The sequence below is a fragment of the Lynx canadensis genome, chromosome F2, assembly GCF_007474595.2.
Source record: "Lynx canadensis isolate LIC74 chromosome F2, mLynCan4.pri.v2, whole genome shotgun sequence".
NCBI classification, from domain to species: Eukaryota; Metazoa; Chordata; class Mammalia; order Carnivora; family Felidae; genus Lynx; species Lynx canadensis.
The window spans coordinates 41,933,313-41,951,263 of NC_044320.2; the positions used below are offsets into that span (position 1 = coordinate 41,933,313).

The 17,951-nt window shown below is 37.5% G+C and overlaps 1 protein-coding gene across 7 annotated transcripts in view; it reads right to left on the bottom strand.

The window, feature by feature from the left end:
- Nucleotides 1–17,951, bottom strand: part of DPY19L4 (dpy-19 like 4) — a 68,538-nt gene that overhangs the window by 23,068 nt on the left and 27,519 nt on the right. For 5 of the 7 annotated variants that reach the window (XM_030303978.1, XM_030303977.1, XM_030303975.1 and 2 more), the window contains 6 exons: nt 15,289–15,423; nt 12,215–12,346; nt 12,023–12,121; nt 11,514–11,587; nt 5,605–5,763; nt 4,833–4,952 (listed from right to left, as the gene is read on the bottom strand). In XM_030303978.1, the coding sequence (XP_030159838.1) occupies nt 4,833–4,952; nt 5,605–5,763; nt 11,514–11,587; nt 12,023–12,121; nt 12,215–12,346; nt 15,289–15,423 (719 nt within the window). The remainder of the gene's footprint in view (nt 1–4,832; nt 4,953–5,604; nt 5,764–11,513; nt 11,588–12,022; nt 12,122–12,214; nt 12,347–15,288; nt 15,424–17,951) is intronic. The other 2 variants (XM_030303979.1, XM_030303980.1) reach the window with 2 other exon arrangements.

The window sequence follows — 17,951 nt, forward strand, 5'->3', positions numbered from 1 at the left end:
TGCAGGTACTATACTGCTACCCTAGCTTTTTGGCGATTTAAAAAAATGTAGGGGAACCCGGCTGGCTCAGTTGGTGGAGCATGCAGCTCTTAATCTCAGCGTTGTAAGTTTGAGCCCCATGTTGGGTACAGAGATTACTTAAAAATAAAATCTTAAGAAAAATGAAAACTGACTTGGACTTTGACAGAAGTAGTGTATGTGTATATAGAATACATATTGCTAAGACAAAGGAACTGTATTAGTTTCCTCTGGTCAACCAATATTTCCTCCTAATTACCCCCATTCCTGCTATTCTTCAAGTCACCCAGAATCAAAACTAGAGTCTGGTTTAGAACTCCAGGAGACACCATTCACATTGAATTATATGTACATAACATTCCCTGGAACACCAACTTCCTGCTCTAGAGATTAGACCACTATGTCCAGTCCAATGATTTCTCTGCATCTATCTCTTCCTTACCATTTTATTGCAACAGCCTGATAATTAACATCTCTACCTTTTGTTGTTTTTCAGTAATCTCTATATCCTATGTGGGGCTTGAACTTAAAACCCCAAGAACAAGAGCTGAATACTCTTCCCACTGAGCCAGCCAGGTGCCCTAACATCTCTACCTTTAGACTCTCCTTCAACCAAATGCCAGATGAACCTTCTTCAAACATAATTACAAGACACTTTTTGTTATAGTCTCTAGTGGTTCCCCAGAATCTACTGAAATAAATGAAAACTCATCTAAATTTCAGGGCCCTCAAAAATATGGTGTTGATGCACCTTTTCAGTTTTTCTCCTAGGACTTCCCTAAATATGATTAGTGTTCTAGCCAGAGTTTGCATAACAATCTCAAGTGTTCCATTCCATAATGCACATAAGTTTCTCCTTCTTGATACAAGCCCATCCATCCTCGTCTAGTGCTGCCTTAGGCTCTGATTCCCTTTATAGCCAGACCCCTTGAGGTCCATGCTTACCACTTCTTCCTGCCTTCTACTCTCTGATTATGTACTCCTTTAAAAACTCCTTTGACTTCTGAGTTGTAATTCCTCCTAAAGTCCCTCTGCCACAGTCCCTACTGCTACTTACTCAGTTTCCAATTCCCAAATATTTTAGTTTTGGCTCCTTTCCTCCATCTCTATGGCTACTCTTTTCTATATTCTATTACGACACCTTCTTAACCAGCCTGTCTTCCTTTAATCTTGTTTTCCTCAATTATTGCTGCCAGAGAGATCTTACTAAAAACAAATCTGATATAACATTTTTGTTTATTTATTTCTGAAAGACAGACAGAGAGAGAGAGAGAGAGAGAGAGAGAGAGAGAGAGAGAGAATATCCCAAGCAGGCTCTGCACTGTCATTGCAGAGTGCAATGTGGGGCTTGAACCCACGAACTGTGAGATCATGACCGGAGTTGAAACTAGGCATCAGATGCTTAACCAGTTGAGCCACCTAAGCACCCCTGACATTTATTCTGTCCAGATTATTACACACACACACACACACAAACACACAAGAAAATGAACAGCCTGGCCAACCTCTATTTATCTCTGAAGGCTGTTGCCCCATTTAGGAAATCTTCCTTAAATTGACTTCCTCTGTCCACCCTCTACAACTGAGTTAGTACCTCTCCTCTTGAGTGATTAAAGCACCCTTTGTATACCTTTCTCATAGTACTTACTTTATTCTAACTCTTGGTTTACTTACTCTTTGAAGCAAAAGAGTAGATTTTGTATTTCTTTAATCCCTACTGCCTACTTAATAGAGTGCCTGGCACATTCTGGGTGACTATGCTTATTATTTGCATGAACAGGTGGTCACAGTATTATAGGCCTAGTGAATAAATTAAAGAAGTAAAGATGAGTGAAAGAATAATGCATATTACATGTTCAAAAACAGGATCTTGAACTTAAAATGGTAGATCCAACAATGAAGAATGGTGAGGATAATAAAATGTTCTTCTGCAGAGAGAAATAAAACTGAGAGAGTACAAAGAGGGAAAAAGGTAACCCATGCACCAAAATTCTAGTACTACAAGGCAATGAGATGAGAATCAAAACATGAATCACTTAGAATATTCATGGTTTAACACATTTCTTCATCCTACTTACTAGGCATTATGGAATGCTAACTATTAGTGTGAACCACCATTCTCACTTAATGTTTCAGTAAAAGATTCCCATTGGTCAGGGGTTTGGCAGTCTGATAAAGTGTACGGATGACTTATAAGAAAATGTTTTTTTTTTTTTTTTTAAGTTTATTTATTTAAGAGAGAGCATGCATGTGTGCGAGCGGGGGAGAGGCAGAGAGAGAGGGAGAGAGAATCCCAAGCAGGTTCCTTGCCATCAGCGTGGAGCCTAACACAGGTCTCGAACCTGCAAACCGTGAAATCATGACCTGAGCCAAAATCAAGAGTCAGTCGGTTAACCAACTGAGTCTTCCAGATGCCCCAAGAAAATGTTTTTATTTATTTTTTTTTAATGTTTATTTATTTTTGAGACAGGGAGAGACAGCATGAATGGGGGAGGGTCAGAGAGAGAGGGAGACACAGAATCCGAAACAGGCTCCAGGCTCTGAGCTGTCAGCACAGAGCCCGACACGGGGCTCGAACTCACAGACCGCGAGATCATGACCTGAGACGAAGTCGGACGCTTAACCGACTGAGCCACCCAGGCACCCCAAGAAAATGTTTTTAAATGCATAAAGTACATAGGTCTACAAAGGAAACCAATTATGCTGAAATATTGATATCAAATAATAAAAAGATTTATAATATAGCACATTTGTGCTTATTAATTAAGATGTTAAATGCAGGCCCAATAATAACTGTAACTTTGAGGTTGTGATGTATATAGTATTTCAAGATAAAAAATTAATATAATACTTGAAAACAGCTAAGCTTTCTTTTTGGAAAAGCACCATGGGACTGTGACTCAGTATCTATATTCATAATTAGAGAAAATTTAACTTGAGAAATCTTATACGAGGATCAATACTTTTCATCTCTCCCTACTTCCCCTCTTATCCCTCTACCTCAGAATCTTAATGGCTCCTCTTCATGGCAGTGATTTATCTGATTTGTGTATTAAGAGGGAGAATTGAGCATATCCAGCTTAAACATTCTAGGCATCCATATTTTGTATCTTCCTTTTGCAAGGTAGGTGTAGACAGGGGCATAAACTTACCAAGGCTCTACCCATTAAAGAGGGAAAGCCCAAAGTCTGAGGACTAAGGTCAATTTGGGGTGGCAAATAGAAGCCCTTTGTTCACACATGAAGAAGTGGTCTCCAATGCAACCTTTATAGAATCAGAATCATTCAGATGATTGAAATGTATTTCTCATATATTTGGTCTTTGTACAGTCCCTGGCTCACAGCTCCTAAAATTCTTAGAATCTCCTAAGTGATGAAACTGGAAAGGTATCTTTTTTTATGTTAATGGTAACTTTTTGGAAGACACTCAAGGATGGGGCTGGTTGCCAGTGGAGCCAACCATATGATTAGGGAGTTGGAACTCAGTCCCACTCCAAACCTCTGGGGAGGGAAAAGGGCCTAGAGGTTGAGTTCAATCACTAATGGCCAATAATTTAATCAATCATGCCTATGTGAGGCTTTTATAAAAACCCAAAAGGACAGGGTTTGGAGAGCTTCTGGGTTGGCGACCACATGTAGACCTGGAGAGAGTGGTACACCTAGAGAGATAACGGGAGCTCCGGACCCCTTCCTACAAACCTTGCCCTCTGCCGAGCTTCCATCTGGTTGTTCCTGAGTTATATCCTTTTATAATAAACTAGTGATCTAGTAAGTAAAATGTTTCTCTGAGTTCTGTGAACTGTTCTAGCAAGTTAATTGAACCTGAGGAGGGGGATCTAAGAACTTCTGATTTACAGCCAGTTGGTCAGAAGCACAGGTAATAACCTGGATTTGCAACTGGCACATGAAGTGGGTTGGGGGCAATCTTGAACTGTGGAATCTGATGCAACCTCTAGGTGGACAGTGCCAGAATTAAGTCAAAGTGTAGGACATTCAGTTGGTACCTGGACAATTGCTTGTTGTTACTGTGGGAAAAGCCCCTCCTCAAATTGAAATTGAGTATTCAAAATCATTTTATACCCATGTGTCTTATTTTTCATCTGAGTCCAAACTTTAAAGGGTATCATTTACTGAACTCTTAACCTCACAGCACAATTTACCTCTATTTCATTTAACAAAGTTGTAATTTTATTTTTGTGTGATTAATATCTGTCACCTCCATTAGGCCACAGTCACATAAGGTTAGAAACTGTATGTCCACTTTTGCTTACCAATGTACCTTCAGCACCTAGTACAACGCCTGGTCCTTGGAAAACATTCAATAGTTTTTGAACAAATGAGTGAATAAATAAATGTCAGTTCACTGTACTATAAGCACCTCTGTAAACTCCAGATAAATTAAGAAAGTTTGTAGATTTTGAGTTTTTATAGTTTCATAAATATATTCTTTTTTTTTTTTTAAGTGTTTTTGTTTTTGTTTTGTTTTGTTTTGTTTTGTTTTGTTTTGTTTTGTTTTGTTTTGTTTTGAGAGAGAGTGCAAACAGGGTAGGGACAGAGAGAGAGAGAGAAAGAGAGAGAGACACACAGACAGACAGAATCCCAAGCAGACTCCACAATGTCAGGGCAGAGCCCAATGCCAGGCTCAAACTCAGGAACCATGAGATCATGACCTGAGCCAAAATCTAGAGTCAGACACATAAACCAACTGAGCTACCCAGGCATCCCTCATAAATATATTCTTGAAAGTATCCATTTATTACCATTAGAAAGGACAACTGTTTGTAAAAACAAATAGCTCCAATAAAGTACACTTACCCTTCTATAACCATTGCAAGAGAGCCCAATAAAATAGTATGAATCACATGATAAATTATTTCTGGCCTTCCTCCAATTCGTCCATCTTCAAGCGTAATAGTTTCTTTCAAGGACTTGCCACTACACAAAGGAAATGTTTTTTACTATTGAAAAAACATTTTTAAATAATCAAAGGTCTTAAATTTTTTCAAAAAAAAAAAAAAAGAAATACAGGTGGTTCTTGAAATCTGAAAGTATATTCTGATAGTCAAATGCCTAACTTATATACATCTCCAAGTCCTTGAAAGGGCTTTTAAGAACCTGAAGAAACTGACTCAGTGAAGACTAAATATGAAAATTCAGGAAATATGACAAAAAAGATCTTTAGGTTCCTTTTCCAAGATTATCACTTAACTAGTTATTGCTTTCAGCCATGACAAAAATATTTTAAAATAGTCTTGATAATTTAAAATCACTTACATTACTAGCTTCATTTAGGTTACAAAAATTATTCTTACATTCAGTAAAAATATGACTAAATTAGTGAAGGAGTCTAACAGTTTAAATTAATATTATTCCTACATTAAATTTGTACATCATGTATTTAGATGTATAAACAAATTTGAATATTATCTGGTTAAGTTATAACGATATTGTACATGTTCATAACAAGAGAATGGAACTAGAAACTCTAAAACAAATACACAAATATTGGAAGGATACTAAAAATTGATAGTTTACATATTTCCATAAGGTATTAGTTAGCAATGTGATGATTCTCATAGGTACTTACTTAATTCTCCTAAAAATAACTTGCATCATAGAAAGAAAACAAATAATTAACACTAAAACATAGAAAGGTAATAAAGAAGACTGTGTCAATCGCAAAAAAAAATCTTGAGATGGTGCCTGCAGGGATTCTTGACACAGGAGCCAATTCATTGTAAAATTCCTTGAGAAAACAAAAAGCATGATGTTAAAATCATAGATGTTATAAACTACTGAACATAAAAGTATTATCTCAATAAAAACATAAAACACAAAACACATTTCCTAAATTCACTTGTAACAGTACCCTTTATAAATGAAGATAATAGCATTAGTAACTCTTCTCAACAAATTGCCCTAATAAATGTAAAACTGCTGCTTTGTATTATCTGTAATAAATGTAAAACTGCTGCTATGTAATGTGACCATCTCTAGAATTCAATATGGTTTCAATAGAGTTTCACTTTCTATTTTTATCTGGAAACAACAAAAAATTGAGCTGTCCAACCCTTCCATCTGCAGTGCTCAACATGGTAGCTACTAGATACAATGGGGCCATTAGCACTTGAAATGCGGCCAATGCAAATGGAGATCTACTTTAAGTATCCCGGATTTCAAACATAAAAGAAAATGAAAAAGGACAAAAGAATACAAAATAGCTCATTAGTAATTTTTATACTGTTTGCACATTAAAATATTTTAATAAATCAGATTAAATTAATTTATAATTAAAATAAAATTCCCTTGTTTCGTTTTACCTTTTTTAAAATTTATTTTACTTCATTTAAATTTTTAACGTTTATTTATTTTTGAGAGAGAGCAAGAGCGTGAGCCTGGGAGGGGCAGAGAGAGGGAGACACAGAATCAGAAGCAGGCTCCAGGCTCTGAGCTGTCAGCACAGAGCCCAATGCGGGACTCGAACTCACAAACTGTGAGATCATGACCTGAGCTGAAGTTGGATGTTTAACCAACTGAGCCTCTTTTTACTTTTTTTTTTTTTTTTAACGTTTATTCATTTTTGAGACAGAGAGAGAGCATGAACGGGGGAAGGTCAGAGAGAGAGGGAGACACAGAACCTGAAACAGGCTCCAGGCTCTGAGCCGTCAGCACAGAGCCCGACACGGGGCTCAAACGCACGGACCATGAGATCATGACCTGAGCCGAAGTCGGACGCCCAACCGACTGAGCCACCCAGGCGCCCCTCTTTTTACTTTTTTTAATGTGGCTCCTAGAAAATTACATATGTGACTCACATTATATTATTGGACAGTCCTGTTTTATATGGATAAATGTAATTCAACTAGGACCCATTTTGAAAAATATTTCTTTTAAGTGTATTTATTTTTGAGAGAGAGAGCATGCACACGAGTGCGCCAGGGAGGGACAGAGAGACAGGGAGACAGAGAATCCCAAGCAGGCTCCATGCTGTCAGCTCAGAATTGGACATGGAGCTCAAACTCATGAACCATGAGATCATGACCTGAGCTGAAATCAAGAGCTGGATGCTTAACCCACTGAGTCACCCAGGTGCCCCACAGGACTCATTTTAAGAGAGTAACCTAATTATTACGACAGAAGTCATAAGATTTAACACATAAACATTTCAAGCTATAAGAATCAAGATAAACTTCTTTTGACTCTAAGCTAAATATGATTAACAAGGCTCCTGCTTATATATAGTTTTATCTGCATTCTCAACATCTGACCCATCTCCAACCACCATTTTATCCTTAATCCTAACCCTGGGAAAGGAGCTAAGAGATGGAGTGATCTTCGGGAGAGCTCATGGGTGGCCTGAGAATGCCTGCTTCACAAATCACTGGGTTTAGAATTAAAGGTCAAAGTTTCACAATGTGTCAAGCAGCAATACAACTGTATCAAAGAGGCTGCTATCCAACTGTCTTGTATATATGATTGTATGATGAATTCATGTCTTTTTTATTTGCCTATTAAAGGTACTAATTCTGTAAGATCCAATTCAAATTTCAATTTCATGAATATTCTTCCATGTCACCCAGTCTCAATCTTTCCTTCCCCATATTCCCATGGCACTTTACTTATCCTTCTATTATAGCACTTAATACAATTTGCTAGTTTAAGATTATAGTCATTTTTTAATAGCTCAGAATACCTGGCCTAGTATCGTGCACATCCAATATTTATTAACATTTCATTACTGGTTCTTGAAAGTCTGTCTCAACAGAAATGTGTCCTCAAAACCTCTTTGATCTTGGCCGCAGCAGCGTCTTACTCAGCATGTCTCCAGAGGCAAGGGGAAACAAAAGCAAAAATGAACTACTGGAACCTCATCAAAATAAAAAGCTTCTGCACAGCGAAGGAAACAATCAACAAAACTAAAAGGCAACTGATGGAATGGGAGAAGATATTTGCAAACGACATATCAGATAAAGGGTTAGTATCCAAAATCTATAAAAGTTACCAAACTCAACACCCAAAAAACAAAGAAGCCAGTGAAGAAATGGGCAAAAGACATGAATAGACACTTCCTCAAAGAAGATATCCAGATGGCCAACCAACACACGAAAAAATCCTCAACATCGCTCATCATCAGGGAAATACAAATTAAAACCACAATGAGATACCACCTTACACCTGTCAGAATGGCTAATGTTAACAACTCAGGCAACAACAGATGTTGGATGTGGAGAAAGAGCATCTCTTTTGCACTGCTGGTGGGAATGCAAACTGGTGCAGCCACTCTGGAAAACAGTATCTAGGTTCCTCAAAAAATTACAAATAGAACTACCTTACGACCCAGGAGTTGCACTACTAGGTATTTATCCAAGGCATACAGGTATGCTGTTTCAAAGGGATACATGCACCCCCATGTTTATAGCAGCACTATCAACAATAGCCAAAGTATGGAAAGAGCCCAAATGTCCATCGATGGATGAATGCATAAAGAAGATGTGGTTTATACATACAAGGAAGTATTACCTGGCAATTAAAAAGAATGAAATCTTGCCATTTGCAACTACATGGATGGAACTAAAAGGTATTAAGTGAAGCAAAATTAGTCAGAGAAAGGCAAGTATCATATGACTTTACTCATATGAGGAATTTAAGAGACAAAACAGATGAACATAAGGGAAGGGAAACAAAAATAATATAAAAACAGGGAGGGGGATAAAACAGATGAGACTCATAAATATAGAGAACAAACAGAGGGTTACTGGAGGGGTTGTGGGAAGGGGGATGGGCTAAATGGGTAAGGGGCATTAAGGAATCTACTCCCGAAATCATTGTTGCACTATACGCTAATTTGGACGTAAATTAAAAAAAATAAAATTAAAAAATATATATTAAAAAAAAAAAAAGAAATGTTTCCTGACATTCTGGTGAACTACAAATCCTAATACCCAGTTGGCACATGTGAGTGTAAGGCATTTACTATTTATACCACCCATGTTATTAACTGTACAAAAACTACCAAGTGAGATGTCAATATTCTTAAGGACAGAGACACTACCTTATTCTTAAAATACCTATTATATTACCCAGTGAAACAAATCTAGTACCTGACATGCTGAAGAAAGGGGCACTACATAACATCAACTAAGAAATGCTAGACAAAAGCAGCCCTTAATCCTATTTGTGAACTCTAGAGTTTTCCAAAGTTACAGAAAAAGTCAGGGGAAAGGCTAGTCAATTATGGAGATCTATAACCAATTTTTCCTAATTGCCTGCTAAGTGTCAGGCCTATAAATATCCCTGAAAAAGACATGATCCCTGCCCTTACGGAGTATATGGCCTCTTACAGGATTTTACCTCAGTAGATATCCATACCTGACTTAACAAACTTCAGAAGATTTCTGAAGTGTTTAAACCATGTCAAAAGCTTTATTAACTGTGATATAACACACATAAAATTCCATGCACAGCATCTGAAATCCCATGTAATCACAGTGAATTATAAGGTTCTAAGGTATATTAGAAGAACTAGAAAAATGTGTAAATATTTTTTCTGTTATGCAAGTGGACTCCATCAGTGCATAAGTCATTTATTTCACTTTAGATTTAAAAAATGCATTTAACAAACAAAAGGTACATTATTCTTGAATTTAAAAGTCAGCTTCTGATCTAATCCACTATTATGATCTCATTTCTTTGCTATGAAATAAGTATCTTACTGCCCACCTCTTTTTGACGCAAACATTTTTAGTGGTTACAATTACATTGGTTCTTGGGGGGTCTGGATGGCTCAGTCAGTTAAGTGTCTGACTTGAGTCTAGGTCATGATCTCGCTGTTCCTGAGTTCAAGGCCCGCAGCTCAGAGCCTGGAGCCTGTTTCAGATTCTGTGTCTCCCTCTCTCTCTCTGCCCCTCCCCCACTCATGCTGTCTCTCTCTCTCTCTCTCTCACTCTCTCTCTTTCGCTCGCGCTCTCTCTCTCAAAAATAAACATTTAAAAAAAATTTTTTTTTTAAATTTTTTTTTTTTTCAACGTTTATTTATTTTTGGGACAGAGAGAGACAGAGCATGAACGGGGGAGGGGCAGAGAGAGAGGGAGACACAGAACCGGAAACAGGCTCCAGGCTCTGAGCCATCAGCCCAGAGCCCGACGCGGGGCTCGAACTCACAGACCGCGAGATCGTGACCTGGCTGAAGTCGACGCTTAACCGACTGCGCCACCCAGGCGCCCCTAAAAAAATTTTTTTAATTACGTTAGTTCTTTATTTATTTTATATCTTTAATTTATTCTGACTTTAGACTGTATCATTGTTCTGCATTAAGAGAAAAAATACTCTCAAACGCTGTCACACTATTAGGGTTTAAGTACATCTAATTTATAAAACACCTAAATGAGATTTTTTTTTAATGTTTTTATTTATTTTTGACACAGAGAGAGACAGAGCATGAGCAGGGGAGGGGCAGAGACAGAGAGGGAGACACAGAATCCAAAGCAGACTCCAGGCTCTGAGCTGTCAGCACAGAGCCTGACGTGGGGTTTGAACTCACAAACCGTGAGACTGTGACCTGATCTGAAATCGGACGCTTAACTGAGTCACCCAGGCGCCCCTAAATGAGATTTTTTTTAATGAGAAAAAATATTAATATATTTCTCCTAGATATTGTAATTTTCCAAATTATTTATTTTCTTTTTTTCTTTTTTAAAAAAAAAATTTTTTTTCAACGTTTATTTATTTTTGGGACAGAGAGAGACAGAGCATGAACGGCGGAGGGGCAGAGAGAGAGGGAGACACAGAATCGGAAACAGGCTCCTGGCCATCAGCCCAGAGCCCGACGCGGGGCTCGAACTCACGGACCGCGAGATCGTGACCTGGCTGAAGTCGGACGCTTAACCGACTGCGCCACCCAGGCGCCCCCAAATTATTTATTTTCTAAGTGGCATGTAATTAAGTGTCTACTACCCCTTGGATTATTTTTGCTCTATATTTTCTAAGTGGTATAGGGTTAGACAAATTTTTAAAAAAAAATTTTTAATGTTTATTTTTGAGAAAGAGAGAAGGAGAGAGAGCACACGTGCATGGGGGGGTGGGGGGGGTGAAGAAAGACACAGGGAGACACAGAATCTGAAGCAGGCTCAGGCTCTGAGCTGTCAGCACAGAGCCTGATACGGGGCTTGTACTCAAGAGTCAGGAGATCATGACCTAAGCCAAAGTCACATGCTTAACCAACTGAGCCACCCAGGAGCCCCTAGATAAATTTTTATATAATCTAAAACTTACTGGGGTGCCTGAGTGGCTCAGTCAATTTCAGCCGAAATTCCTAGTTTCGGCTCAGGTCATGTACTCACAATTTGTGGGTTTGAGCCCTGTGTCAGCGTCTGTGCTAATGGCACCAAGCCTGCCTGGGATTCTCTCTCTCTTCCTCTCTGCCCCTTCCTGACTTGTGCATGCACTCTCTCCCTCTCAAAATAAATAAACTTAAAAAAATTAATAAATAAAACTTACTTAGTCATATTTAATCCAAATTTTACTTCAAGGAATTTCAGCATGTGCCCATTTTCTTTGTGTGGGACAAACATCTGGAAGTAAAAAACACTAGTTACAACAAAGAACTATTAGCTATGCTCACAGCAATATGTTTCTGTCTAGAAATTGAAAACACAGCAAGACTATAAAACAAAAAATATGAATTAAAAAGGAATTAAATAATACATGCTATAACTATGAAGCAAGGAGACTTGACAAACTCTTTTGAACACTTTTACTCATCTCAATTTACTCCATATATTACTTAATATTTTAAATGAAATGGAAAATAAGGTGTATCTTTTAAGCGTATCTAGAAAAGAATCAGAATCCTATATTCTCATGAAAGAATGATCATTGTTCAACTTGTAATTTTACTGTAAAAACTTTATTACCATGCTATGTTATCATGCTCATTAAAATTTAGCCCCGTACTTTCATTATTCAACTTGCTCTTCTACATGAATTTCAGACCCAGAGTTATTTACCTTCATTATAATATTCAGTGTCACTGTCAGAGTACACACCAAGTAAAAATTAATCACTTTCATTATTTTGGCTATAAAAGTTCCTTTTTTCACATTCAGCTGTGGAGAAAACCATGAACACAAAAGTGAGGCATGAAAAATGAACAATTAAAAAATTTACCACAAGAATGATAAAAAGGCAATTCTTATTACCTGAAGGCACTTAGCAAGCATTAAGGCTACTACTAAACTTAATAGAGGAGACACCAATAAAGCTGAATTCTCAAACTGCAGTAAATATCCCAGAAAGAGAGAAAATATATAGATTTTATAAACTTCATGAACCTGTTGAAACAAAATAAGATGAATGAGAATAAAATGAATCTTACTGTACATCTTTTCATTGGTTTTGTTTAGAGTAGATTATAAATAATTATTAGTATCCAATTATATTATTATAATCCAATTATAAAATAAATGCTCTACTATAATTTAGGATATATTATACAAATGTTTAATCTGTATTTTTAATGTTATGGTATGAAATGAATTTCTTATTTTCTTAGAAATAACTCTTATAAGCAAAGTAAAAAGCTTTAAAACCAAGGACATCTAAATCAGACTGAAAAAAATCTTAGTCCTAGGTTCTGATTTAATTTTACTTGGCTTGCTTGCCCTGTTATTAAAATCCATCTATACATCATCAAACTGCATACATCAAAAATTATAATCTTTAGCAGCAGTTCCCAAACACCACCTAGTAAAAACATTGCCATGAAATGTAGCACCAGAGACCAGTATTTTTAGATTTGGTCCATTTAACAGTGAGCATAAGAAAGTCAAATTCAATGGGGCGCCTGGGTGGCGCAGTCGGTTAAGCGTCCGACTTCAGTCAGGTCACGATCTCGCGGTCCGTGAGTTCGAGCCCCGCGTCAGGCTCTGGGCTGATGGCTCGGAGCCTGGAGCCTGTTTCCGATTCTGTGTCTCCCTCTCTCTCTGCCCCTCCCCCGTTCATGCTCTGTCTCTCTCTGTCCCAAAAATAAATAAACGTTAAAAAAAAAAAAAAAAAAAAAAAAAAGAAAGTCAAATTCAATATCCTAATAGAAGATCTCCCAAGAAAGTTGTTTGTCTTAGAAGATTTCTTTTCTAAAAAAAAAAAAAAAAGATTTCTTTTCTAAAATTCAATAATATAGTAATTTTCTCTACCATAAGATTAATTCCTTTTGGAAAGGGAAAACTAAGACAAAATATAGACATTAGTTAGGGGAGGAAATCAAAAGACAGAGTATTAAAGGGAAAAGAAAAGAAAAGAAAATGAAAAAGAAAAAGAGAAAGAAAAAGAAAAACAGAAAAAAAATATCTGGCCTCTTAGAAGGCCAGAGCCATTAAGAAAAAGAAATACCTCACTGTAGGAAGGCTGAAACATTGACTGGGAGAAGGCACAATGGGATCTTCCAGGTGCTAAAAAAAATTCTACTTCCTGATTTTGGATGCTGGTTCTGGAGATGTGTGCTAGTTATTGAGTGACTGTCTCTTAGCTCCAAACCTATCCCTCTACCCACTGTCTTGTAATGCTGGGGTTGAGGACTCTGCTTTCTATGTCTCTGCTTTTCCAGTTGGCTCCCTATTAAACTCTGCCAATATGAAATGCTAGAGAGAGATAATAAGGCTGAAGAAGAAGGGAGGAGCTTGTGGCTTCCTGTCTGCTTTGCAGTTCCTGTGAGTATCATATCAGCAATACTTCTTCACTCCACTAGAACAATTCCTTCCAGCTAAAGCAGCTAAATGCATGTGCAGCTTCTCCAACACTCGACAGACCAGCTTTAACACATTCTCTTGCCCCGGAGACCCCAGGGCCAGCTGGACAGAGCCCCCATTCTCAGAAGTCTGGGTTCCATTTCTCCAGTTCAGAGACTCCAGCAAAGCTGGGAGGCAGCCAGCCCCTCCTTAGAAGCCTGAGTTTCAGCTCCACAGGGGTTCCTCTTCTAAGTTTTGAAGTTTTAAAAACTCCAATTTCTCCCCTTTGCTCCCTCAACTCTAGTGGTGGTAACTGCTTCCTGCAGTTGCTTCCTGTATGATGCTTTTGGGTTCTTACTACCCTTTCAATTAATAAGATAATGGCATTGTATTTGATTAATGACTCTTTATGTTAAACACCCTCAATTCAATTAACCTAAATGTTGATATTCATCAGGATTCTGGATCATCTAAATATATAGGATGAAGAAAAGAAAGAGCAAGAAGACCCACGAGTTTCTGGCTTGGACAACATATTAAATACTTAATAAATGTTTATAAATAAAAGATAAGAAAAGAGTGAAAAAGATAAAGATAAAAAAAGGAACCAAATACTGATGGGAACCTTTAACCACTGTAGGCAGTTATATAAACTGATAGAACCATTCTGAACAAAGGCTTGGTATGTGGTTAGGTTGAATATGCATATATCCTTTGACTTGTAATTCCACTATGAAGTGTATACTCTAGAAAAATCTTACACTTATGTCCCAGGTAAGAATGCTTATAGCAGCATTGGTCACATGGACAATAAACTGGAAAAAAACCTGAAATGTCCATCAACAATAGAATGTGTAAATACATAAACATGAAAGAAATATAGGTCTGTACATCATCAAGGATGAATCTCAAAAGCAAATCAGACAAAAGTAAACAATACATTATTTTCAGCATGTTTTAAGGAATATATAGATAGGTGGTAAAAACCACAAGGAAACAGGAGGAAAGGATTAACAAAACTCAGGACAGTGAACCTCTGTTGGGGAGGGAGCAAGATGTGACTGGAAGCAGTTAAAAGCGGGACTTCTGGGTATTCAAATGCTCTATTTCTTGGCCTGGATGGTCAAACAGTCATGTTTTATTCCATATAGTATATTTACACAGCGTATATACACTCTTTTGTGTCTATTCTATATTTCACTTTTTTTTTTTGTTTGTTCGTTTAAAGAAATAGAAAGGGAAGGAGAAATGGCTCAAAAGAGCAAAAGCACATGGTGACTTTGGGTAAGCAGGCTGTCTTGAAGGGAATTTCGAAGTCCTTCTTAAATGGCTGGGAGAATGAGTTTAACAATCTTTTGAGTACAAGTGTGAAGTCAGAGCCTATTAAAACATTTCAAAATAATCCCACCGCTGCCCCCCAAAACAAACAAACAAAACCCAAACAACAAAAATTTCAAAATAAAGCTTAGAAGCCAAATTACCTAAAGATACGACACTATAAAAATATTTATTCTCCGGATTTAAAACCACAATTTTAAAATTCAAAGTACCTTCTCACTTTGCTCCAGTGAAAAACTATCTAGCAAGAATAGAGATATTGCTTGAAGAAATAAGAGATAGTGGCTGTACTCCCACATCATCATAAACGTGTAAGTTGAAGCACTCATCAACAAGTAGCAAAACCTCTAGGGAAAACAAAAGAAAGAAACTAAATATCAGTAGCTTCATTACTATAAAAATCCATGAGGTTGTTACCTCAAAGTTGCAGCCCTGTTACTGGTTCAACTTTAAGCTATATAATTCTAGAAATTTTGTTTTTAAGTCACATAATTATTATTAAATCCTTACATAAACAATAAGATCTTAAATAAAACACAGAGATAAATAAATCCTCAAAGTTCAAAACCATATTGAGAATTTCAGGAAGACAAAGGGAAAAAAGTCAGTACATTTTTCTTTTATCATAAGAGGTAAAGTAATAAATATAAGACAACGGTGGCTTTTGCTAGACGTGGCGATGGGCTTTTGTATTGTGAAAGTAACTCCATTCACTCTAAAAAACATGTTCACTTCCAAATTTCCCTAAGAGTTTCCATTTAAACAGTCTGTTTATGTCTCAGCCTATTCCACAGTCCAAAGAAAAAAGCCCACTGCTCTTTTTTCATTACTTCTCAGCAAATGTGTGCCCTTGCCTTTCCCCAATGCTTGTACTGTCAGTCATATAAAACTCTTTTTTCCTCTGCTAACATACTAAACACAAGGACTTCTTGTCCTTGCCTGGCTAAAATCAATTCTGTCTTTCCAAATGTTATCTCCCAAGTGATCCCTTAGTGAGAAACCCAAGTCTGACAAATCCATTGTTCCTTAGCATATTTCTAACAACCTCTACTTCCTCCAGGGATCTGCATTTTTATTGCCAATTCCTCCATCAGCCATGGTATCACATGACTTTGTTCTGATAAGAATAGCAAAGGAGAAAGGCGATAAGGGTCTAGTCTAGTCAAGAAACCTAATAGCCATGCTCTCTTCTAAAACTAAGTCTTCCAGGGTGCCTAGGTGGCTCAGTTGGTTTAGCATTCAACTTTGGCTCAGGTCATGATCTCACAGTTTGTGAGTTCGAGCCCCGCATCAGGCTCTGTGCTGACAGCTTGGAGCCTAGTGCTTGCTTCAGATTCTGTGTCTCTCTCTCAAAAAAAACAAACAAACAAACAAACAAAAAAAACCACACACTTTTTAAAAATTAAAAAATAATAGATTCCAAAATGAGAAATACTTCAGGCCATCAGCACATATAAAGATTTTCCAGCACCCTGAATAAGATTAAGACCAGAAAACAAAGTGTAAGAGATGGAAAAATTCTATCAGTTGGTCAAAGAATACCAACTGCAAGGCCTAGAGAGCTTAGCACTGATAGAACACATAAGCTTCTGTTCTTCATATCACCATAGCTTTAAGAGAAAGTGTTCTGGAAACTTCTAATGTGGAACAACCAGAACTCTAATAACCAGACCTGAAACCATCATCCCCTGAGAAAACAGTACCAGAAATCAGGTCTAGATCCGGCCTAACTAACCTACTGGGCATGTGGAGATTACTTCAAGGATGTTAGGAAAAAGCTACAGTACAATGAAGCAAATTACTCATGCCACGGGTTTACCCTCAAACTACTTTAAAGGATATACAGTGTGAAATAAGATAGAAATATATGGGTGGGGGGGGGGTGGTGCCTGAGTGGCTCAGTCAGTTAAGCCTCCAACTTCAGCTCAGGTCATGATCTCACAGTTCATGAGTTCAGAGCCCCACATCGGGCTCTCCGCTGTCAGTGTGGAGCCTGCTTCAGATCCTCTGTCTCCCTCTCTCTGCCTTTCCCTGCTCATGCACGCTCACTCTCTTAAAAATAAACAAACACTTAAAAAAAAGATTTTTAAAAAATATATGTCAAACACAATCTGCACAATTAGCTGTTTTTCCTTTCTCTGAACATTTTCAAAATTCTGTGCACTTTTGTCTATCCTTTACCCTGCTCACTTCATTTTCAACTATGCCTTTATTGTTAACTATTTTACACATATTACTTGACACATTACATGTATTTTAGTAATCAACCACAGATATGTCTACATAGCTCCAAATAACTGCACAAAGATCTGAGCTTGGACAGCCTGATGCAACAGGGATCACAAGATCTAGACTCAAGAATGGGAAGCAAACTACCAAATATGTGATTAAAATACACATCCTATTCCAATACTACTCAGCAATGAAAATAAGCAAACTATTGACACAATGCAATAACTTAGGTGGATGTCAAGGGCATTAGGCTAAATGAAAAAAGCCGATCTTGGGGCACGTGAGTGGCTCAGTCAGTTAAGCTTCCGACTCTTCATTTCGGCTCAGGTCATGATCTCACAGCTGGTGAGATGGATCCCCATGTCAGGCTTTGTGCTGACAGTACAGAGACTGCTTGGGATTCTCTCTCTTCCTCTCTCTCTGCCCTTCCCCTGCTCATTCTCTTTCTCCCTCTCTCTCTCTCAAAAATAAACATTAAAAAAAAAAAAAAGAAAAAAAGCCAATCTTGAAGGATAACATACTATATAATTCCACTTGTATAACCTTTCAAAATGACAAAATCATTGTGATAAAAAGTAGAGCAGTGGTTGCCAGAAAAACAGAAAATATGCGGTGCTACCATAAAAGATAACACTGCTGCCAT